Source organism: Diadema setosum, chromosome 6 (genome assembly GCF_964275005.1).
Source record: "Diadema setosum chromosome 6, eeDiaSeto1, whole genome shotgun sequence".
Classification (NCBI taxonomy): Eukaryota; Metazoa; Echinodermata; class Echinoidea; order Diadematoida; family Diadematidae; genus Diadema; species Diadema setosum.
Window position 1 is genome coordinate 18240421 of NC_092690.1, and position 17310 is coordinate 18257730.

The 17310-nt window shown below is 38.6% G+C and overlaps 1 protein-coding gene across 1 annotated transcript in view; it reads right to left on the minus strand.

The window, feature by feature from the left end:
* Nucleotides 1-1333: 1333 nt before the first annotated feature.
* Nucleotides 1334-17310, minus strand: part of LOC140229593 (glucose-6-phosphate exchanger SLC37A2-like) — a 30446-nt gene continuing 14469 nt past the window's right edge. The window contains exons 4-15 of the mRNA XM_072309837.1: nucleotides 16607-16685; nucleotides 13517-13729; nucleotides 12893-13059; nucleotides 12227-12279; nucleotides 9860-9952; nucleotides 9056-9146; nucleotides 6896-7044; nucleotides 5703-5751; nucleotides 4378-4451; nucleotides 2987-3175; nucleotides 2148-2245; nucleotides 1334-1340 (exon numbers count right to left, since the gene is read on the minus strand). Coding sequence (XP_072165938.1) covers nucleotides 1334-1340; nucleotides 2148-2245; nucleotides 2987-3175; nucleotides 4378-4451; nucleotides 5703-5751; nucleotides 6896-7044; nucleotides 9056-9146; nucleotides 9860-9952; nucleotides 12227-12279; nucleotides 12893-13059; nucleotides 13517-13729; nucleotides 16607-16685 — 1262 coding nt within the window. The remainder of the gene's footprint in view (nucleotides 1341-2147; nucleotides 2246-2986; nucleotides 3176-4377; nucleotides 4452-5702; nucleotides 5752-6895; nucleotides 7045-9055; nucleotides 9147-9859; nucleotides 9953-12226; nucleotides 12280-12892; nucleotides 13060-13516; nucleotides 13730-16606; nucleotides 16686-17310) is intronic.

A 17310-nucleotide genomic window follows, 5' to 3' on the forward strand; every position in this document is an offset into this window, starting at 1 on the left:
TCAAATACATAGCACACCATTATACTGCTGTTCCTGCTGTTCTGTCAGTATTGGGGCCATTTTCTGCATCAATCTTGAAGTAACTTTACATAGGATTATTTTGTTTGATGTTTTATCCTTCTACTTTAAGGATATCTGTAAATTATCAGTAACTGAAGAGGGAATATCAAACATTATACTTGACATGACCACTAAACCTTGACAAATAATGGATGTCAGCTCCTTATATTCCCAACCCACTCAATGTTAATATACAACTGTCCTTTCCTTTCATACAGAATACTAATGGATAGAAATGTATTAAGTGAGGTAAAGGAATATGCCATACATTGCTTCCATCCATCAGAAGTATACACCAGTTGAAACCCCAGACTACAATAAGCATATAAGTAGAAGGAAAGGAACAACCCTTTACCTCTGAGTGTTTTAGTTGTTACTATGATAATGATGGTAATAGTACTTCTTACAATAGCTGGATTTCCTTCATCATGCATGATACAGGGGAAGGTCAAAGGTTGAATTTCCATGGGCCAAGTCAGACTGCATGTCATTTCTGATACTGACAGGAAGAGGTCAATTTAATTTTGTCCCCCCCCCCCCCCCCCGAATTCAGAAAGGAAAAAACCATTGCAGGTCTTGTAAAGAGAACAGGAGGGTATGGTATGCTTGCAGCATTCAAACTAATAAATTTGCAAAACAGTCACACCACACTTTGACAGTGCACGCTAATGTATATAATATACTATGATGTCGAAAGGTCAATGTGAACAAAATAGACCCCAAATATCATAGGTTGATACCAAACTGTGTTTCACAATAACATTACCCGGTTTCCTGCAGGAAAACTGTGCACCTTCAAGAGGGAAATTTTGTTTCCAGGGAAAAATGACAAACAAACAAGAAGATAAGAAAAAAAAATCTGCATGTGTGATGGTGTGGCAAATACATTCATAACATACACAATTAGACATACACACATGCATGTACATGTGTGCACACATGCATACATTTATACAACCATTAGCTGTTTTTAATACTGTATAAGCTGTTATTTTCGCAAATTTCGCGAATCACAGTTGAATCGGGAATTTAAGAACACGCGAAAAATGTCTCCATGCGCCCTGTTAATAGTGCATTAACGTAAGCGTCGGCGTCAATTCGCGGAAACAACATCTCGCGAAAATGTATACAGCCTCGTCATTCGCGAAAATAGCTGTACGCGAAAATAACAGCGTATACAGTACCATGTCATACACAGCAGAAATCTCCATACAAACATACAGGACACACTTCACTGTCTCCTGCTCAACAAATAAATCAGACACAGCCAGGTCTAAGTCCTATGCAAACATAAACAGGACAATGATAACATGGCATGAGTAATATCTCGGTCGGCTGAATAGTGAATGTGCCATGTACCTTGCATAACGGCAATTGAAGGGTAACCTTGGGGGTGGTTGAAGTCAACAATCAAAAATCCAAAGCAATGGAATGAAACACAGGCATTATCCCATTTCTACGGGCAAATTTTAATAGCAGTTTATATCCTTAGAGATGATGCAGAAACGCTAATAAATTTCAATATTTCTCTCTTTTTCTTAGTGCTCTTCTAGCACACCAGCAAATCACAAATGTCGAAAAGAATAGGCATCTCCGCACCATCACCATCCAAACCAAAAAAAACAAAAATAAAAGCAAAACAAAACAAAACAACACAAAAATGGTACCTCAAAATTATTTACACGCACTCACACACTAAACGCACAGATACAAACTACTGTGATTGCATTACCCTGACTTATTGAAAAAAAAGAATTTTTACAACTTTTCCCCCGACAGTGACATATCGTTTGAGCACTTCATTCCTCAGAACAAATTAACATTAGGTAAAGTGGGGCACAAGAATGAGTTAGGACAGTTACTAATACCTTGGTCACACACAGTCACTCTCTATGAAATATCAGCCTCCTCATGAATTTTAAAAAACAAAACAAAAAAAAAAGGAAAGAAACTGTGCATATGATCCATGCCAATTTATAGTTTGAACTCCAAAGTTAATCTCACCAAAACAGAGAGGGGAAAGGGTATCAGAGTGTAAGAAAGACAAAAGCGGCCCGAGCTGAGGTTCATCCTTCCTAGATACATACCCTTCTTGATCGGAGGGACAACTATTCAGGGGTGAGTAGGCTGGGTCTCTCCTAGTACACAGCTTCCTGACTTCTTTGTAAACTTGCCGCACCATCATCTGTGAGTGAGAATAGAAGGATTGGCAGGGATTCAGAGGATGACAGAGACAAAAATATTCAGAATATTTTAAAAACCCACGTAATTTTCATGATTGACTAAAGACAAGAAGTTCTGACTCTACCACAACAAAGGGGGGGGGGGGGGGGGGGGGGGGAGTCTTCATGCGTGGGATGTCAGCCAAGAGCTGCAATGTACTCCAGTAGTGACAATCTTCATGTGATTGTTTTTTTCCAGCAAGGTCATATTGCTATTATCATATTATTATTTATTCGGCAATTCAACATACTATACAAACGAAGATAGAATACAAACAGAAAATCATATTACATGATATAAAAATTGAGGTGATTCCAGGAGCATGCCACTATCAATATATACTTTTCATAACTTGTTCAATGTGTTGCCCATCAGTATATCAGTCATGCTGAAATGTTTGCAAGCAACAAATTTCATATATTTTGAGAAATTTAAAACACAGTACCTCTTTCACATCATGCAAAAAGCTGGGAAAATGCCACACCTTCAAATATACAGGGATGATATTGAGGTTTGTTGAAAAAATCGGAAATCAAAATTTTCAGGTGATTTTGACACATGGAAAAAGCAAATTGTGTATGGAACTCTACATGAAAGTTTGAAATCAGATCAAATCTGCAGAATATCATGCCTGAATATATTGTATTTCATGTCAACAGTGTTTGAGGTGCACAACCTCCACTAGATATGTGACCAAACTTACCAGTGCACCCAATATCTCTGCTGCAGCCAGCATCAGGAAGACCTTATACCAACCAGTGGCATCATTGTTGGGGTTGAGAATACCAGTGAGAAGGGGACCCACTGCTGCCCCTATTGTCCCAGTACCATCTATGATGGCTGACACTGTGGCCAGGGCCTTGGCATTGCCCTTTATTGATGGATGTGTGCCCTGTTCACATGTGAAAAGAAAAAAGAAAATAAAAATTGACACTTGCTATTCATACCATATTAATGAGATTCAATTCTTAAGTGCATAATACAATAAAACAGTTTCTATGCATGTATATGAAAAATAAAAATCATGCAAAAATTTCAGTATTCATATAGATTCTAGAAGTAAATATCTATCTCAGAACTACAATAGTTTTGTGGGTTTTCTTAGTAACTGCTACATGTTGGGAAAAGAAATATCAACTGTACCCTCTGAAAATGCATTTCTGTTATGAAGTGAGAATATTTTAGTCATGATAAAAAGGGAAAAATTAGATACCGGGTATGATTACTACATATGCGCTCTGGTGATGCCTACTGCACAGTAAATTCACATTTACCAGAAGGGAAGTACATGAGTGAATCGCAAAAATTCAACTATGTGTGTTGCACAGGGTGCGTGAGATTTGATTTGATTGGATTGGATTTCTGAATTTCATTTTCATACAAAAATGAGCTACAAAGTCAATTGAACGAACTAATTGAGCACAGTATAATTTAAAATCTGACAGTTAAAACAGATAAATTGTGAATTCAAATATCCAACATCTTTTCTAACACAATGCAAAATGAATACAAGCAGGCATTATTTCATGCATATATATTTATGCAAACATAGGATCCTGTGTATCTGTCATATAAAAGACAAATTAAGCAAATCTAGATATAACAGAAATACAGGAGACCATCATAAGTAAATGTTTGACGAGGACAATGGCCTCAGAAATGATTGTCTAAACAGCACAACATACTAAGAATATAATATTCAAGTCACCACTCACTGAGATCATCTCATTCTTTTGCAAGTGGCATACGGCCAGGGTACGAACCCAACCACTAGTGACTGATAGTGTACATTTATACGTGATCCATCAAATTGATACGTACATTTGTATTCTAAAACATTGGAAACGACACTTGATTATGCTGCATTCACCTTTATAGAAGAAGGTATTTTTCTTACAACACTGGACACATAACTGAATGCTTCCTAAAGCTCATGCTCTCTTCTGAAGGATATTTAGCTGTCTGCTTACGTTCAACTGAGATCAATGTATTTTCACTTAAGATTTACTATGCTCTGCTTATCACTGCTACATAGTTTCTAGCAAAATCAGTGTTATTAGTCCAATACCTCAATCACTGAAAAATTGCTCTTACCAAATCTGCGGACACTGCTGTTGTTATGAGTGCATATGGGCCATTCACAAAGAATCCAGTGATGGCCATTAATGCTGCAGAGAGAGAAGAGAGAAAAAAAAGAGAAAATGATAAAACTGTGAGCGAAAGAGTCACATATCTCATCATTTGTACATTCTTCTTCAAACAGAATTTTCAAAGCCCAAGCAAATTTCAGACAAATGAAAAATAGTCTTACAGGAAGAAAAAGTATAACATTATTTCTATGTAGGTGACAGCCACTGCACAAACTAAACACATATCAGAATGATCAGGTGAATGTGTTTTCTGTTCAACCAAATTAACAAAAGTCATTCAAGCAGCATCCCCTTTACATGTAAATGACCACTTTCTGCTTGGCTATATTGATTTAAAGTGCTCGTGAATCTAAATATTAACCCACTTTTATTTTTGTAATTGTCTGATGTAGTTCAGAAGACATTGCACAAACTGTCTTATGCATTAATAGAGCTTCTTCCTTTCCCTGTAATTTTTGTTCTGTCATGACCATTATCAAACATGGCAGCCGTCAAATTTGGAAGTAGATTACCACAGTGGGCCAGATGTGGATCAAAAAAAGCTAACCCTTTGTGTGCTGTAAGTGCTGATTGGCACAGTAAACTCCATAGCATTGTACACACTGTCCAAAGCCCCTGGTACAGAGAGGGTTCAGTGAGGGCACTAGGTTTCTTTGTCAGGCACTCATACACCTTCCATTGTATTTCTTAACTATCAGGTACTATAGGTAATGCTACAATGCTCATGCATGAAACGTAGATTTATTTAATAATAGGAGACTGCCAGTACACAATAGAAGCCGACTCCAGCACGACTGCAAGGTTCAGTGAGAGATTTTGAAAGAAATAAAAACTGGGACACTGAGGCATTATGATTCTGTCATGCGTGTAACACAACCAGAACCTCCTAAATTGAGCAGGCTCTGTAAACAATGAAGACACTACTCTGTTGTGTCATGGTTCCATGGCATTCCTTGCTCTGCACGTATGAGGTGTAGAGTTCTACGAGTACATATGTGACCCGCTACAACAAAAGGATCCTAAAGTCGCTGACTGGCGAGCCAATCATGGCCCAGAAAATGCTTTTTTCAGGCCTTTCCTTTGATCATTTAGCTTCGAAATTTCGGCAGATGATAGAAGATACATTAGACTACAAAATTATGTTAAAAACAGAAATCCAGAACGTTTTGACAGATTTTGGTGATCTGACTTCAAACTTGATTTTCTCGGCTCACCCGTCAGCGACTTAAGGATCCTTTTGTTGTAGCGGGTCACATATTATGTACTTACTTATGCTGACTGTGAAGCTGATGTAACCGTACGCGTTGTATACATAAACCTGCAGAAGAAAACATACAGAGGTCTATGAGACAGACAAGAAGCCAGCATCTTTTTCACTGACCATAAATGACTCCTAACATCTTTCACCTGTCAAATATCAGACTAAATAACTATAAATCAATTTGAAGAGTATTTCCAAGCTCATGATGTTCCATGTGGGGGAACTGAAAAAGGATTGAATGCATTGCACCACAAGAAGGCACCTGTGATATCCTTTCTGACTGGCTTCAGTGCTGAAGGTCCAAGTAGTAGGACAGTTCACTTGTTGTCATGTCTACTCCTACTTCCATAAGCACTACCAACGTCTGCTCTTAAATTGACCACATAAATACAGTCGGTTATTTCAGTTAACCTATTTTTTGTTTTCTAGAGATAAGAATAACTTATAGTTGCTAATTTTCACCTGTCGTGTCAGGTTCTATAGCTTATCTTAACAAACAGGGTGCAGTTTTATATATTCAGCTCATTCCTGTGTTTGGCAAAGAGAGCTTAGAGAGTAAGAAGTTGCCCTCACAACTGAATTGTTACAGCGACCCCAGTGGCACTGGTCATACAGCTGATTGCCACACCCTGAATGGGACCCTCTGAAACTGGTTAATGCTGAATGAGGGAGCATGTAATACACGCTTTGTGTTGACACAGTGTTTCAATGCTGCCTCATATTTGCATTGTGGATGCAGTGAGTATCAACATTATGCTGCAACCATCACTAGAAGCAACAGCCCTGAAAAACCTAAGCTTGGAGGTCTGGTAACACCAGAAACTTATAACAAAGAACACTATAATCATACACAAATCACCATTTTTTTTTTTTTCTACATATACACATTTCTAATACTTTGCCAAGTTTATATACATGAATGGATTAAAAAAACAGCTTTTCTACAATCAAATCATATCCAAAAGATATGTAAAGATAGTATCTTTTATCTAAATCATGCTGTTGGTTATGAAAGGGAATGTTGCATTCGCAACCTATTGAATGAAGTCTATGTTAAAAAATGTGCGCAGTGTTTCCTTCCTGAACTAAAAGGGAAGAATAAGAAATACATTTGCATAAAGTTTCCCATCAAGACGATGCTTTTGTCTGGTCCTTGTGACCTTCTGCTAAAAATAGTGGTTTTTAGAAGAGCAGTATTCACCAGCGGGGCAGCAAGGAGCAGGCTGACAAATGAAATAGTCCCACTGCAGTCAGCTATATCAGACAGGAACCCCGCCAGTATTCCCCCCAGGATGCCGCCAGCATCGAAGAGGGTAGAAAGGTCAGCGGCCTTTTCGTCACTCACGTGGGCTGCAGAAGAGGACAAACAATGCGGATGTGTTAACCATCAATCAATGACATACATGTATATCTCTTTTTTTTTTTTTTTTGTGATGAAGCATTTGAGAAGATGGATCTACCCACTCTTTTGATTTATTCTGCCAAACATTGAGCAACCTTGTATTCTTTAGGTCTTTGGGCACATATTGACTTTCATAGTCACTTGTGACCTTGCTTAAACACATGCATGTACGATTGTAATCATACTTCTTTCCTAACTCTATTTGTTACTTTGTGAAGTTCTAAACATCTCACCTACAATGCATTTGCATCTGAACGCACTGCTCTAGTCGTATACTCAGGTCTTTAATGCAACTAATCAAATACTCCTCTTTTTTTTTTCATTCTATTTTTGTTTTTTTAATTTGGGTTGCACAACAGCATGAGGAATCTATCCTCATTTCACTAAAAATCGCAGCTATTGACATAATTGGATCAAAGCTGGCATTTGGATAAGAATGAATAGTTCATGTGTATTGTGATTCGTGCACATATGATGCACCACGCGTTACCCCGGGGTACCGTAGTACCCGGATTACCGCGTTGTGTAGCGCCACCTCACGTCCATTCGAGAACAGTCAGAGAAAAAATGCATGCACTGTGTGCGTGTACATAGTCCTTCCCATGCCACTGCATGTTATACTATGCGTGCATGAAAGCTGCGATACCACTACCGTGTGCTTTAGTGTAGTGCAGTGCAGTGGCTAGCGCGCGTTAGCTCCAGCACCAAAATAATTTTCTCTTTTTGGCACCCAGGGTACAACCTTTTTAAAAAAATAAATAATTCAACAAAATGGCTGATTTTTATTTGGTACCCCGGGATACCATTTATGTCATCATATGTGTGTTTTGTAATTCTTGTTGTTGTTTTTTTGTTCCAGTCTCATGCCAAAGAATTTTTAGGGGTTATGCAAGAGCGACAATGCATTGCAATTTTCTAAGTATATTACTCCATTTTACAGATTGTTTGCTCTCTGTGCAAAGAGGACTACAGTCTTCTATTGTGTTTATCTTTACTTCTTTCCTGCAGTAAGGGCAACCTTAAGTGAATAACTTGTCTTAATGACTGCTGATCACTCTTGCTTGACCAAAGCTTGCTTTGTCTTACATTTTCATCCATTCAAATGTTACTAAAGTACCTGTTACACCCCCTTTTGTTGTTTATTAACCCGTTGAGGACGGTTTGATTTTGCTACAACACGCATTTCCCATAGACACCTGCCCGAGTATACGCGGGACTCGTCCTCAACAGGTTAAAGGCATTCATGACAAATATACATAGAAAAGACAATTGCAAAGGATTTGTGTAAGCATGGGACACAGACACACTGTAGGAATTTTACCTGCTTTCTCCACTATAAGCAAAGCTATAATGGAAAATTTGTTGCACTACAACACAACACCAAAGACAATATTCTAGAATATGCATCACTCCCTTTTTACTTTGTCTCATCAATGTTCAAAGGTAATTAGCTTTTTCTTACAAGTCAGAATAGATGCATGTATTCAAATGTTTGTCTCTTTTTTTGAGGAGTATATGTTGTACTAAATCTGGTACCACTGCACGAGTAAAGACCACACACTATTTGTTTTATACACCACCTTGAACATCAACAGATTTGGTACTCACAGATTCTTGAATTTAGCACAGAAATGGCAACCATTTTCCGTGAAAGACAAATGAGTAGCCCCACAGTCGCAGTCACGGTGTACGTACGTATGCGAAACGAAGTTGTTTACAAAAATGACAGACAAAAGTATGCGCTTGTATTAAAGCGCGCTTGTAATTGTTGAGTGCGCGTGGCACACGTTTGTTTATTGTGACATAAGAGCCGTGCAATGGAACATTTTGCTCAAACAAAATTGCACGGCTGACAGCCAGAGCGTGCAATGGAACTTTTCATTAAATGTCACGTGATGGGCAATCGACCAATCGGATAGCTACATTCTAAATAGGTGTTGTATAAAAACTAATGCTTACACGTGGAATGAATATAAGCTGGCAGCCAGTAGAGGAAAGTGTAGCTCACAAGTTTGGCGAAGAAGAGACAGAGGGAGAACTCGATGACACCCTAAAGGATGAAACGAAAAGAGATGAAGAAAATAAACTTTGTGTTACTAATCAGTACTTAGAGAACACATGTGCATGGTGTACTCTGAATACTCAGATACAATGCATTCATACCAATTAATATGCGTTAAATCAAAACACTCTAAAAATGTTAAGCAAGTTCTTCCAGACACGGTGACAGAGAAATTTCAAGAGCTATTTGAGCATTTGATAATGTAATCACTATACAGACTGAATCATTGCATGTATACATGTGCATGGGACAATAGAAAGTATTTACCCATGATGAGGGCAGCATTCTCATGTATTCCACGAAACCAGACCTTCAATTACATGATTGTGTATTATAATTTTTGCCTACATATTGAGTAATCAAATCATCCATCAAGAATTTCATCCAACTTTTCAGCGTCCAGCAATGAAAACCATGTGCCATTGGACGTTTCCTCCAAGTAATCAAAGCACACATTGTAATATGCATGCAAAGTGGTGCCATTTGAGGCATCCAGTCAGTCTACAAATTGCACACACTATTCCATTAGGGCACTTTGAGTAAATATGCAATTTTGTGGCCGACAGTTGAGGTTTGTATTGCAAAGCTCTCTCTCTTCCAACATGAAGACTAACAATCACCACCACCACCAACAATAGATGAGGAATCAAAATCATAGCTCCTTAGTAAAAAGAATACAAGATTATCATTCATTTACTTACTGGTATCCTCAATGCTCCCCAAATACTGATGGCTTGCAATTTCTCAGGATCTGTGCTGTCTCGCCTGGATTCTCCTCTATTACCAGATACATCCTGAAAATAAGGCAATTAGAAAATATCACATTATGGATCACAAGGTTAGGCCAAGGGGAGGGGGAGGTGCATGGATCAATGCTAGGCAGTATGTAACCAAAGCATAGGCTTCTCAGGTTAGACAAACTACCATTAGAGGAGATGGCTAGTAACTGATCAGTGGGAATCAGTGGGAATGCTGGAGGGTGGTTGGGCGATTGTTCCAATCCTTGTGGGATTCATTTAAGAGTACATTATATATCTACTGTGTGAAAATTATTTGCTTCAGAATGGTCTCATATTCAAGGAATGTGCAGTTCAATGTTTCCAGGTAAGCATGCCTGTACAGTGACGGGGCTATCGTTAACAATTGCTCCGTCACTATACAGGCATGCTAACCTGAAAACCTTAAACTCCACATTACTTGAATATGAGACCATTCTGAAGCAAATAATTTTCAAACAACAATAAATATATAAAGTACTCTTAAATGAATCCCACAAGGATTGGAACGATCATCCCCAGCATTCCCACTGATTCTCACTGATCAGTTACTAGTCATCCCCTTTAACTACTACTATATTGAGGGCATGCACTGGCTATAGCTGATGCCCTCTCTGGTTCCATGAACATAGTTCCACCTCCAAACCTATCTGTCTAGCATGGTTGCTCCAAGGGCATTATAAATGCTATCAAGGCCTGTGTCCTTCTTCAATACACAAACAACTGGCCAGTACTTCTCTCTCTTTTTTGCAGTTCGTTGTTTTGTCTCCCAGAGGACTCGGGGGGGGGGGGGGGGGGGACATGATGGCATCCCTTGATTTATGGAAAGATACACATTTTCTGTGAATTAAAGGAACTTCAACCCTAAACTCCTTCAATCTACTTGACTCCTTGCTTTTACTTTAGAAAAATAATTGTTACTATAATTGTACAAATTCTATTTGCAAATCTAAATCCATGCCTGACAAATTTCACAGGCAACCAGTGTTGAGAAGGAAAAGCTAAAGTTGAACTAGCTGTGAGTGAAGATACTTATGCACGTCACATCCCATATGCCTACAATACTATCAGCCTGGGCACATTGTCGTAATGTTTGGCATGATTTGTTTCTGTATTGCTCACTGTGTTTTATTCCCCCATTGGAACATCCACTGAAGAGCCTTTCTAAGCCCCATGGGTACTGATTTGTGGAGACTTATTGTCAATGAATAGGGATTACCTAATCCCCTTTGTCCACATTGCTTTTAACCACAGTCTCTGTTGATAAGGTGAGGCATTGTTACACCATACTAGGCTGGCTGACTTTACATAAAGTTTCCAAGAGTGGAGGAACTATGCCTAAATACCAATGAAAAGGCATGGAAAGTTAGGGTAAGCTCCAATACACATCCCATGGGTTCAATTGGACCCCTTCCTAATTTATCCCACAGGAAGTTGGAGCCAAAAGCAGCATCTATGATGACAAAATGGTTTATAATTGCTGCCACAGAGGGTGATAAACTATTTATAGTGAATGTTAATGAAACAGGCAGTAAACTCTTCTGTTTTGTTTTATCTTTCTAAATTGCTGAAGGAAACTTTGCTAGATATTACCTCAGTGCTTTCAGCAGACATTTATCATGCACACTTCTTTAACGATACAGTGGACTCCTGTTATAACAAATTTCTCGGGACCGGCAGTTTTCTTTTTTATATCAAAATGTCATTATATAACCGAACAAATAAACAAGACAAATACATAGAGCTGATAATGTTGTGGCCTGAATTTTTATCTCATTGTAATAGGAATTCATTATAACCATGTTCGTTATAACGGGAGTGCACTGTAACACTTTTGAAAGAATGATTACCTTAATGTCTTTCCCTAACAACTTGTGACCTTTTACTTTTCTATTATAGAAATAAAAAACAACAATCACATGCTTCCTCTGCAGGGTACTACACAATGCATCCTCTAAAACTCAGCATAATGTAGGCAGGGATACAACCTTGAAGACAGCAATGCAGTATTCTGGTGGCTGAAAAGTCATTGGAGTTTGGTAGAAAAATAATATATATTTTTTTAATTTTCCGGCAATTGATATGTGTAGTAATACAAGTTAGGAAAAACAGAACTCTTTCCTCAAAATCTACAGCATTTTTTGTTACAAAAAACAACAACAAGAACATACAAACATACAAAATACTGCCAGAAAAATGATAGATTGCATAGATCTCTGAACAGGGTAGCATCTTTTCAGTACTAAAAAGGTCTTAAAGTGCTCTGGGTATCTGTCAGCACTGTACACATACGTCTGTCGTAGAGCCTGCTTGAGCTGGTGCCTTGCAGCCAATGTCAGTAGGATCTGAAAGAAATGGACAGGGGATTCATAATATGCATTAGGAGATGACACATCACTGTCTCTACTGTCTCTACCAGCCATCTCACATGTAAATGATTACCAAAACAGACCATTGTGGCATTTTGAGTATCTTCCAAACTAACCCTTCTCTCCCTCTTTAAAAAAAAAAAAAAAAAAAAAAAAGAAATAAAACAAAAATAAAAATAAAACAAATAACAACAATGACGACAACAACAACAACAATAATCACTGAACTAGCTGGTCAGTCAATAATGAAGAACTTGTTGAAATATTGCCTACTACTAGTACTTACTTTCTTTTGAGTGAAATGGTGCCCATCCCATCCAACAAACCCATCTCCTCCTTCCCAGACAAGTTGACTAATGTACATCACACCTCATGTGATTAACCAATTGCAGCACTTGTTGAATTTGCCACACTCGACACAAAGTCATACTTATGATCTGTCAACTGTCCATAAATACTATTTGGCAAAAAGAAGACAATATCTCCCTAGAGAATGGAAAAAATATTAAAGGAACAAACTCCTCTTCTTTTATTCTATAAATCAAGATGACATTAAAACATAGCTCTGATTCAGTATTGTTGAACTCACAGACGATGAGGAAGAGAAAGACGATGATCCCCATCCCTGCGATGATGAAGCCGGGCACCACAAAGGACCAGCCCCAAGCCCGGTCCACAAAGGCCCCGGCAACCAGCGAACCCAAGATGTTACCCAGACTTGTGTGGGTGTTCCAGACACCCATGACCAGGCCTCTCCTGTAAGGGGGTGATACATGATTCCTAGTCCTCATCATGGTGATTAAGATATTAATTCACAGCTTGGCATCATCAGTATCGTTGTACTTCAACAACTTCTACTATTCATAATAATGGTTATGATAACACTGCCAATGATTATTCTACTTCTACTACTACTATCATACTATGAGTACGACTATGACTAGGACTATCCAAACTACTTCTACTACTACTATCACTACTTTTACTACTACTTGAGCAATGTTTTACTATCACTATTTATATTACAGGCATTACTACTGCTATCATTACTCCTACAATTAATCATCATCATAGTTCTCAGCAGAGCCAGTGCCACTATGATCATAAAAGAATATGCAAATGGCAATATTAATGACAGGAAAAGCACTTAATATCAGCATGAACAGTGAGCATATGCCATACAGGATGGAAGTCAAAACTCTTGGAGCCTCACCTGCCCTTGCCAAACCAGTTAGCCACCACTGCCACCAGGATGGGCCAGCCTGTAGCCTGGAACATGCCCCCGATGATCTGCATGAAGATGAAGTAGTAGTAGGAGTGGATATGCAGGAAGTAGGCCATGCCAAACATGGCCGTCCAGAAGCCAGACATCACCATGCCAAAGGACAAGAAGTAACGCAGGTCCATGCGCTCACCGATGTGACCACTAGAAAAAGAACAAGAAAGGGAAAGAAAGATTGAACACAAGGATGAAAGACTTAACACAAGACTACACGTGCACAGACAACAACAGCCCATTGGATCGAGACTCTCATCAGTCAAGACCTTAGTGACTTCCACAAATAGACAAAAAAGACAGACCAATGTAAGGTTTGAAACATGCAAGCAACACTCTATTACAGTGATGTCTGGGGGGAGATAGGGGGGCCAAATATGCATACACTGTAGATACATGAGGCCACATACTGTGTACTCAAAAGGGCCCGGACTTTGATACTAACAGGACCCGAATTTAGGCTTTTGCTTGAATACAAACTGACATCCCTGATTTCATACTTGAACGACTTTATCGAGAAAAAAAAAATTAATCATGGTCCATACAACAAAACTCAATGCATTTTGAGAGTCACTATCATTACCTCATCTATACAAACACATTTTCACTCTAAGTTAATTGGCAAAGAGAGATACAAATGAAATGAAACATGAAATTGTCCAAATTATGAACAACTTCAATACTCAGGTGTGAGTTTCTTCACTTTGTCTCCCTCTACAAATTAAACATATGAATAATATCTTTCTTCATGAACTTCAATACCCTTTGTAGACTACACATATGATAAAGTTACAGTACTCTACACTACTGTCGAAATGCACAAATTCAATTGATACATTGTGCGTGGCAGATGGAAGTAAGTCACCTTTTAGTGACAACTGAAGACTACTTGTTGAAAGAAATGTGTGGTAAAGTCATGCACACACTAAGAACACTACAGACTACTGCAGTACCAACTGTCAAAAACAAATATGGTACCACGTATAGTAATTACTTTCAACAGCAAAAACAAATGTTTGTTTGTTTTTTTTAGCCAAGCCAACAATGTTTGTTACACGTGTTACATTAACAAATGTGATGTAAAGCGCTGTGATACAACTTTTGAGTTTGTAAGGGTGCTGATTCGAATGTAATTTGTGTATTGTATAGCTGCACATACCCACTGTATGGCACCACATCTGAAGACAAACAAGCAGTTTACTTCTTATCACGAAACTTGCTCAATTTATCAATGACAGCACCTTTCATTTTACTGACCTTTTGCAAATGAAACTTTTCTTTTGTGTGTGAATGGGCATTCTCCATTAATACTGGATGGTGCTATGCAAGGATAATTGGGCACAGCAATCATCATAATCATTGAGTTGGAAAAAGCCAATCATATTTCTTCATTTTTCTCACACTTCAAACCTACTTGAGGCACAGCATATATGGAAAATAACAATGCACAGTAGTGGAATAACAAATTTATCATAATATTCATCAGTGTTCAGCACCTGTAAGTTTTGCACCAGTATTTGTGAGATACCGTCTGATTTAAAAGGCACAGATCTGTACAGCAACAATTTGGTTTTACCCTACCCCAGGACTTGTGTTTGCATCCATGGGTCAAATGGAAAATATGAAACTTTTTTTCTTTCCTTTTCTTTTTGGGGAAGGGGCATATTCATAACCAGCAGAAAGTAGAATCCACCTGTCAGATTCAAGACCATGATTTATTTCCCCCCTATTGTTGTGCAGACCTTACAGGCAATAACTTGTTTACAAGTATTGCCTTCCACTGTACAGTGCACTGCCTATTTAAAGGACTACAATCCCCTGAGTTTCATTGAAGGCGTATGGCATGCAGATATCATTGAAGTTTCACCATCATCTGTGGTATACCAGGTACATTGTGTCAATGACTGAAGGAATGGGACACTGCCCCGCCCATACCCCTCTTCATACCACCTACACAAAAGATAATCCGCCACTCTCTGAACAGGCAGTGCTATAATTGTATGACTCTAAACAACACTCTAATCTCACTCTATGAAAACAGAAGAAGAATAAGGGTGCACTTTGTTTGGTTACATGTGGTCAGTGTGATAATGGACAAGTGGGGCTGTTCCAGTGTGATGAGTTTGTGTACCCTGATATCATATCTTATAAATACAGTTAAAGGGGATGGCTAGTAACTGATCAGTGGGAATCAGTGTGAATGCTGGGGGATGATTGTTCCAATTCTTGTGGGATTCATTGAAGAGTACATTATATATCTATCGTTGTGTGAAAATCATTTGCTTCAGAACGGTCTCATATTCAAGTAATGTGCAGCTTGATGCCTTAGCCCCGTCACTGTACAGGCATGCTAACCTGGAAACATTAAACTGCACATTACTTGAATATGAGACCATTCTGAAGCAAATAATTTTCACACAACAATAGATTTATAATGTACTCTTGAATGAATCCCATAAGGATTGGAACAATCATCTCCCAGCATTTCCACTGATTCCCACTGATCAGTTACTAGCCTTCCCCTTTAAGTGTATCCAGACTGAATAAATGTGGACATAGTATTCTGCTGCTGAGATTCATGTATGCTGCAATCATAGCTTTAGCCATGCACTGTAGTGTGGGCAACAAGAAAATGTTTGATGTTGACATTTTATGTTTGCACTGTTCTGGTGTGCAGAGTTCATTCTGCTCTGTGCACCGGTGTATATACGGGTAGTTAAAAAATACAATGTCTGATCATAAAGATTAGTTCAAAGTTTTAAACTTTGATGATTAGCTCATAGTTTAGCCCGTGTAGACTCACTGGAAAGTTAGAAAGTCAATTCATAGAACCACAAGAGTTCTAAGGGTTTACACTCTATCCACAAGCCATGAAGGGTCCCCATTCGTAGTTCAGCACTGGGTGAACACAATAGTCAACAATCTTTTGTTTGCTGGACTGTACTCTGCTAATCGACGTCAGCTCAAAGATGGCTTAGAGTTACTGTTTCAAAAAGGCAACTTTGACTCTTACTGCAGAATACTAACCTTGCATACATTCCAACTGCGTAGGCAAACAGGTAAGCGTAATCCAGACTGCCCAGCAACACATTGGCATTATCACCATCTGTCAATCAAACAAACAAACATAAAATTATACACGAATACAGTTAAAACATATAATTCAAGTGCTGTACGTGTACATCTGTACATCATTATATTTCAAAATCTGTATTCCAAGAGACTCCAACACCAAGCATCTCTTGAAACTGGAGATTTTCCAGCCCAGGACCCCTTGTAACTGAAAACTCAGATCGCGTGAGCATGCATGCAATACTACGAGTGTATTTGTGCACTTTGGCACACATAACAAGTGTGAAGTGCCACATCCTTCAAGGCCAGAGTCCAGGGCATACAGTGTGAACATGATGGCAAAATAAAGTTGGGAAGGAGAAGGCTGAATTTAAGGGGAAGAAACTAAATCATAAGCTGGAGACACACAGTTAGAGTGGAAAAAAACTCAAACTGAAGCAGGAGAGTGAGAGACTTCGTGAAAATGGCCTCACAGTGGGAAGGTTGAAGTCTCTGCTTTCCACATTTTGACGAGATAAACCAAAACAAAATAAGAAATTGTCTTCCTTAAAGTTCTGCATGATCAACACTCACACAATTAACTCCTTCACATTGCTGTAAATAAAAGCACTCGAGTCTGCCTTTTCTTCACAGAGGACAACTGCAGTAATCTATCTACA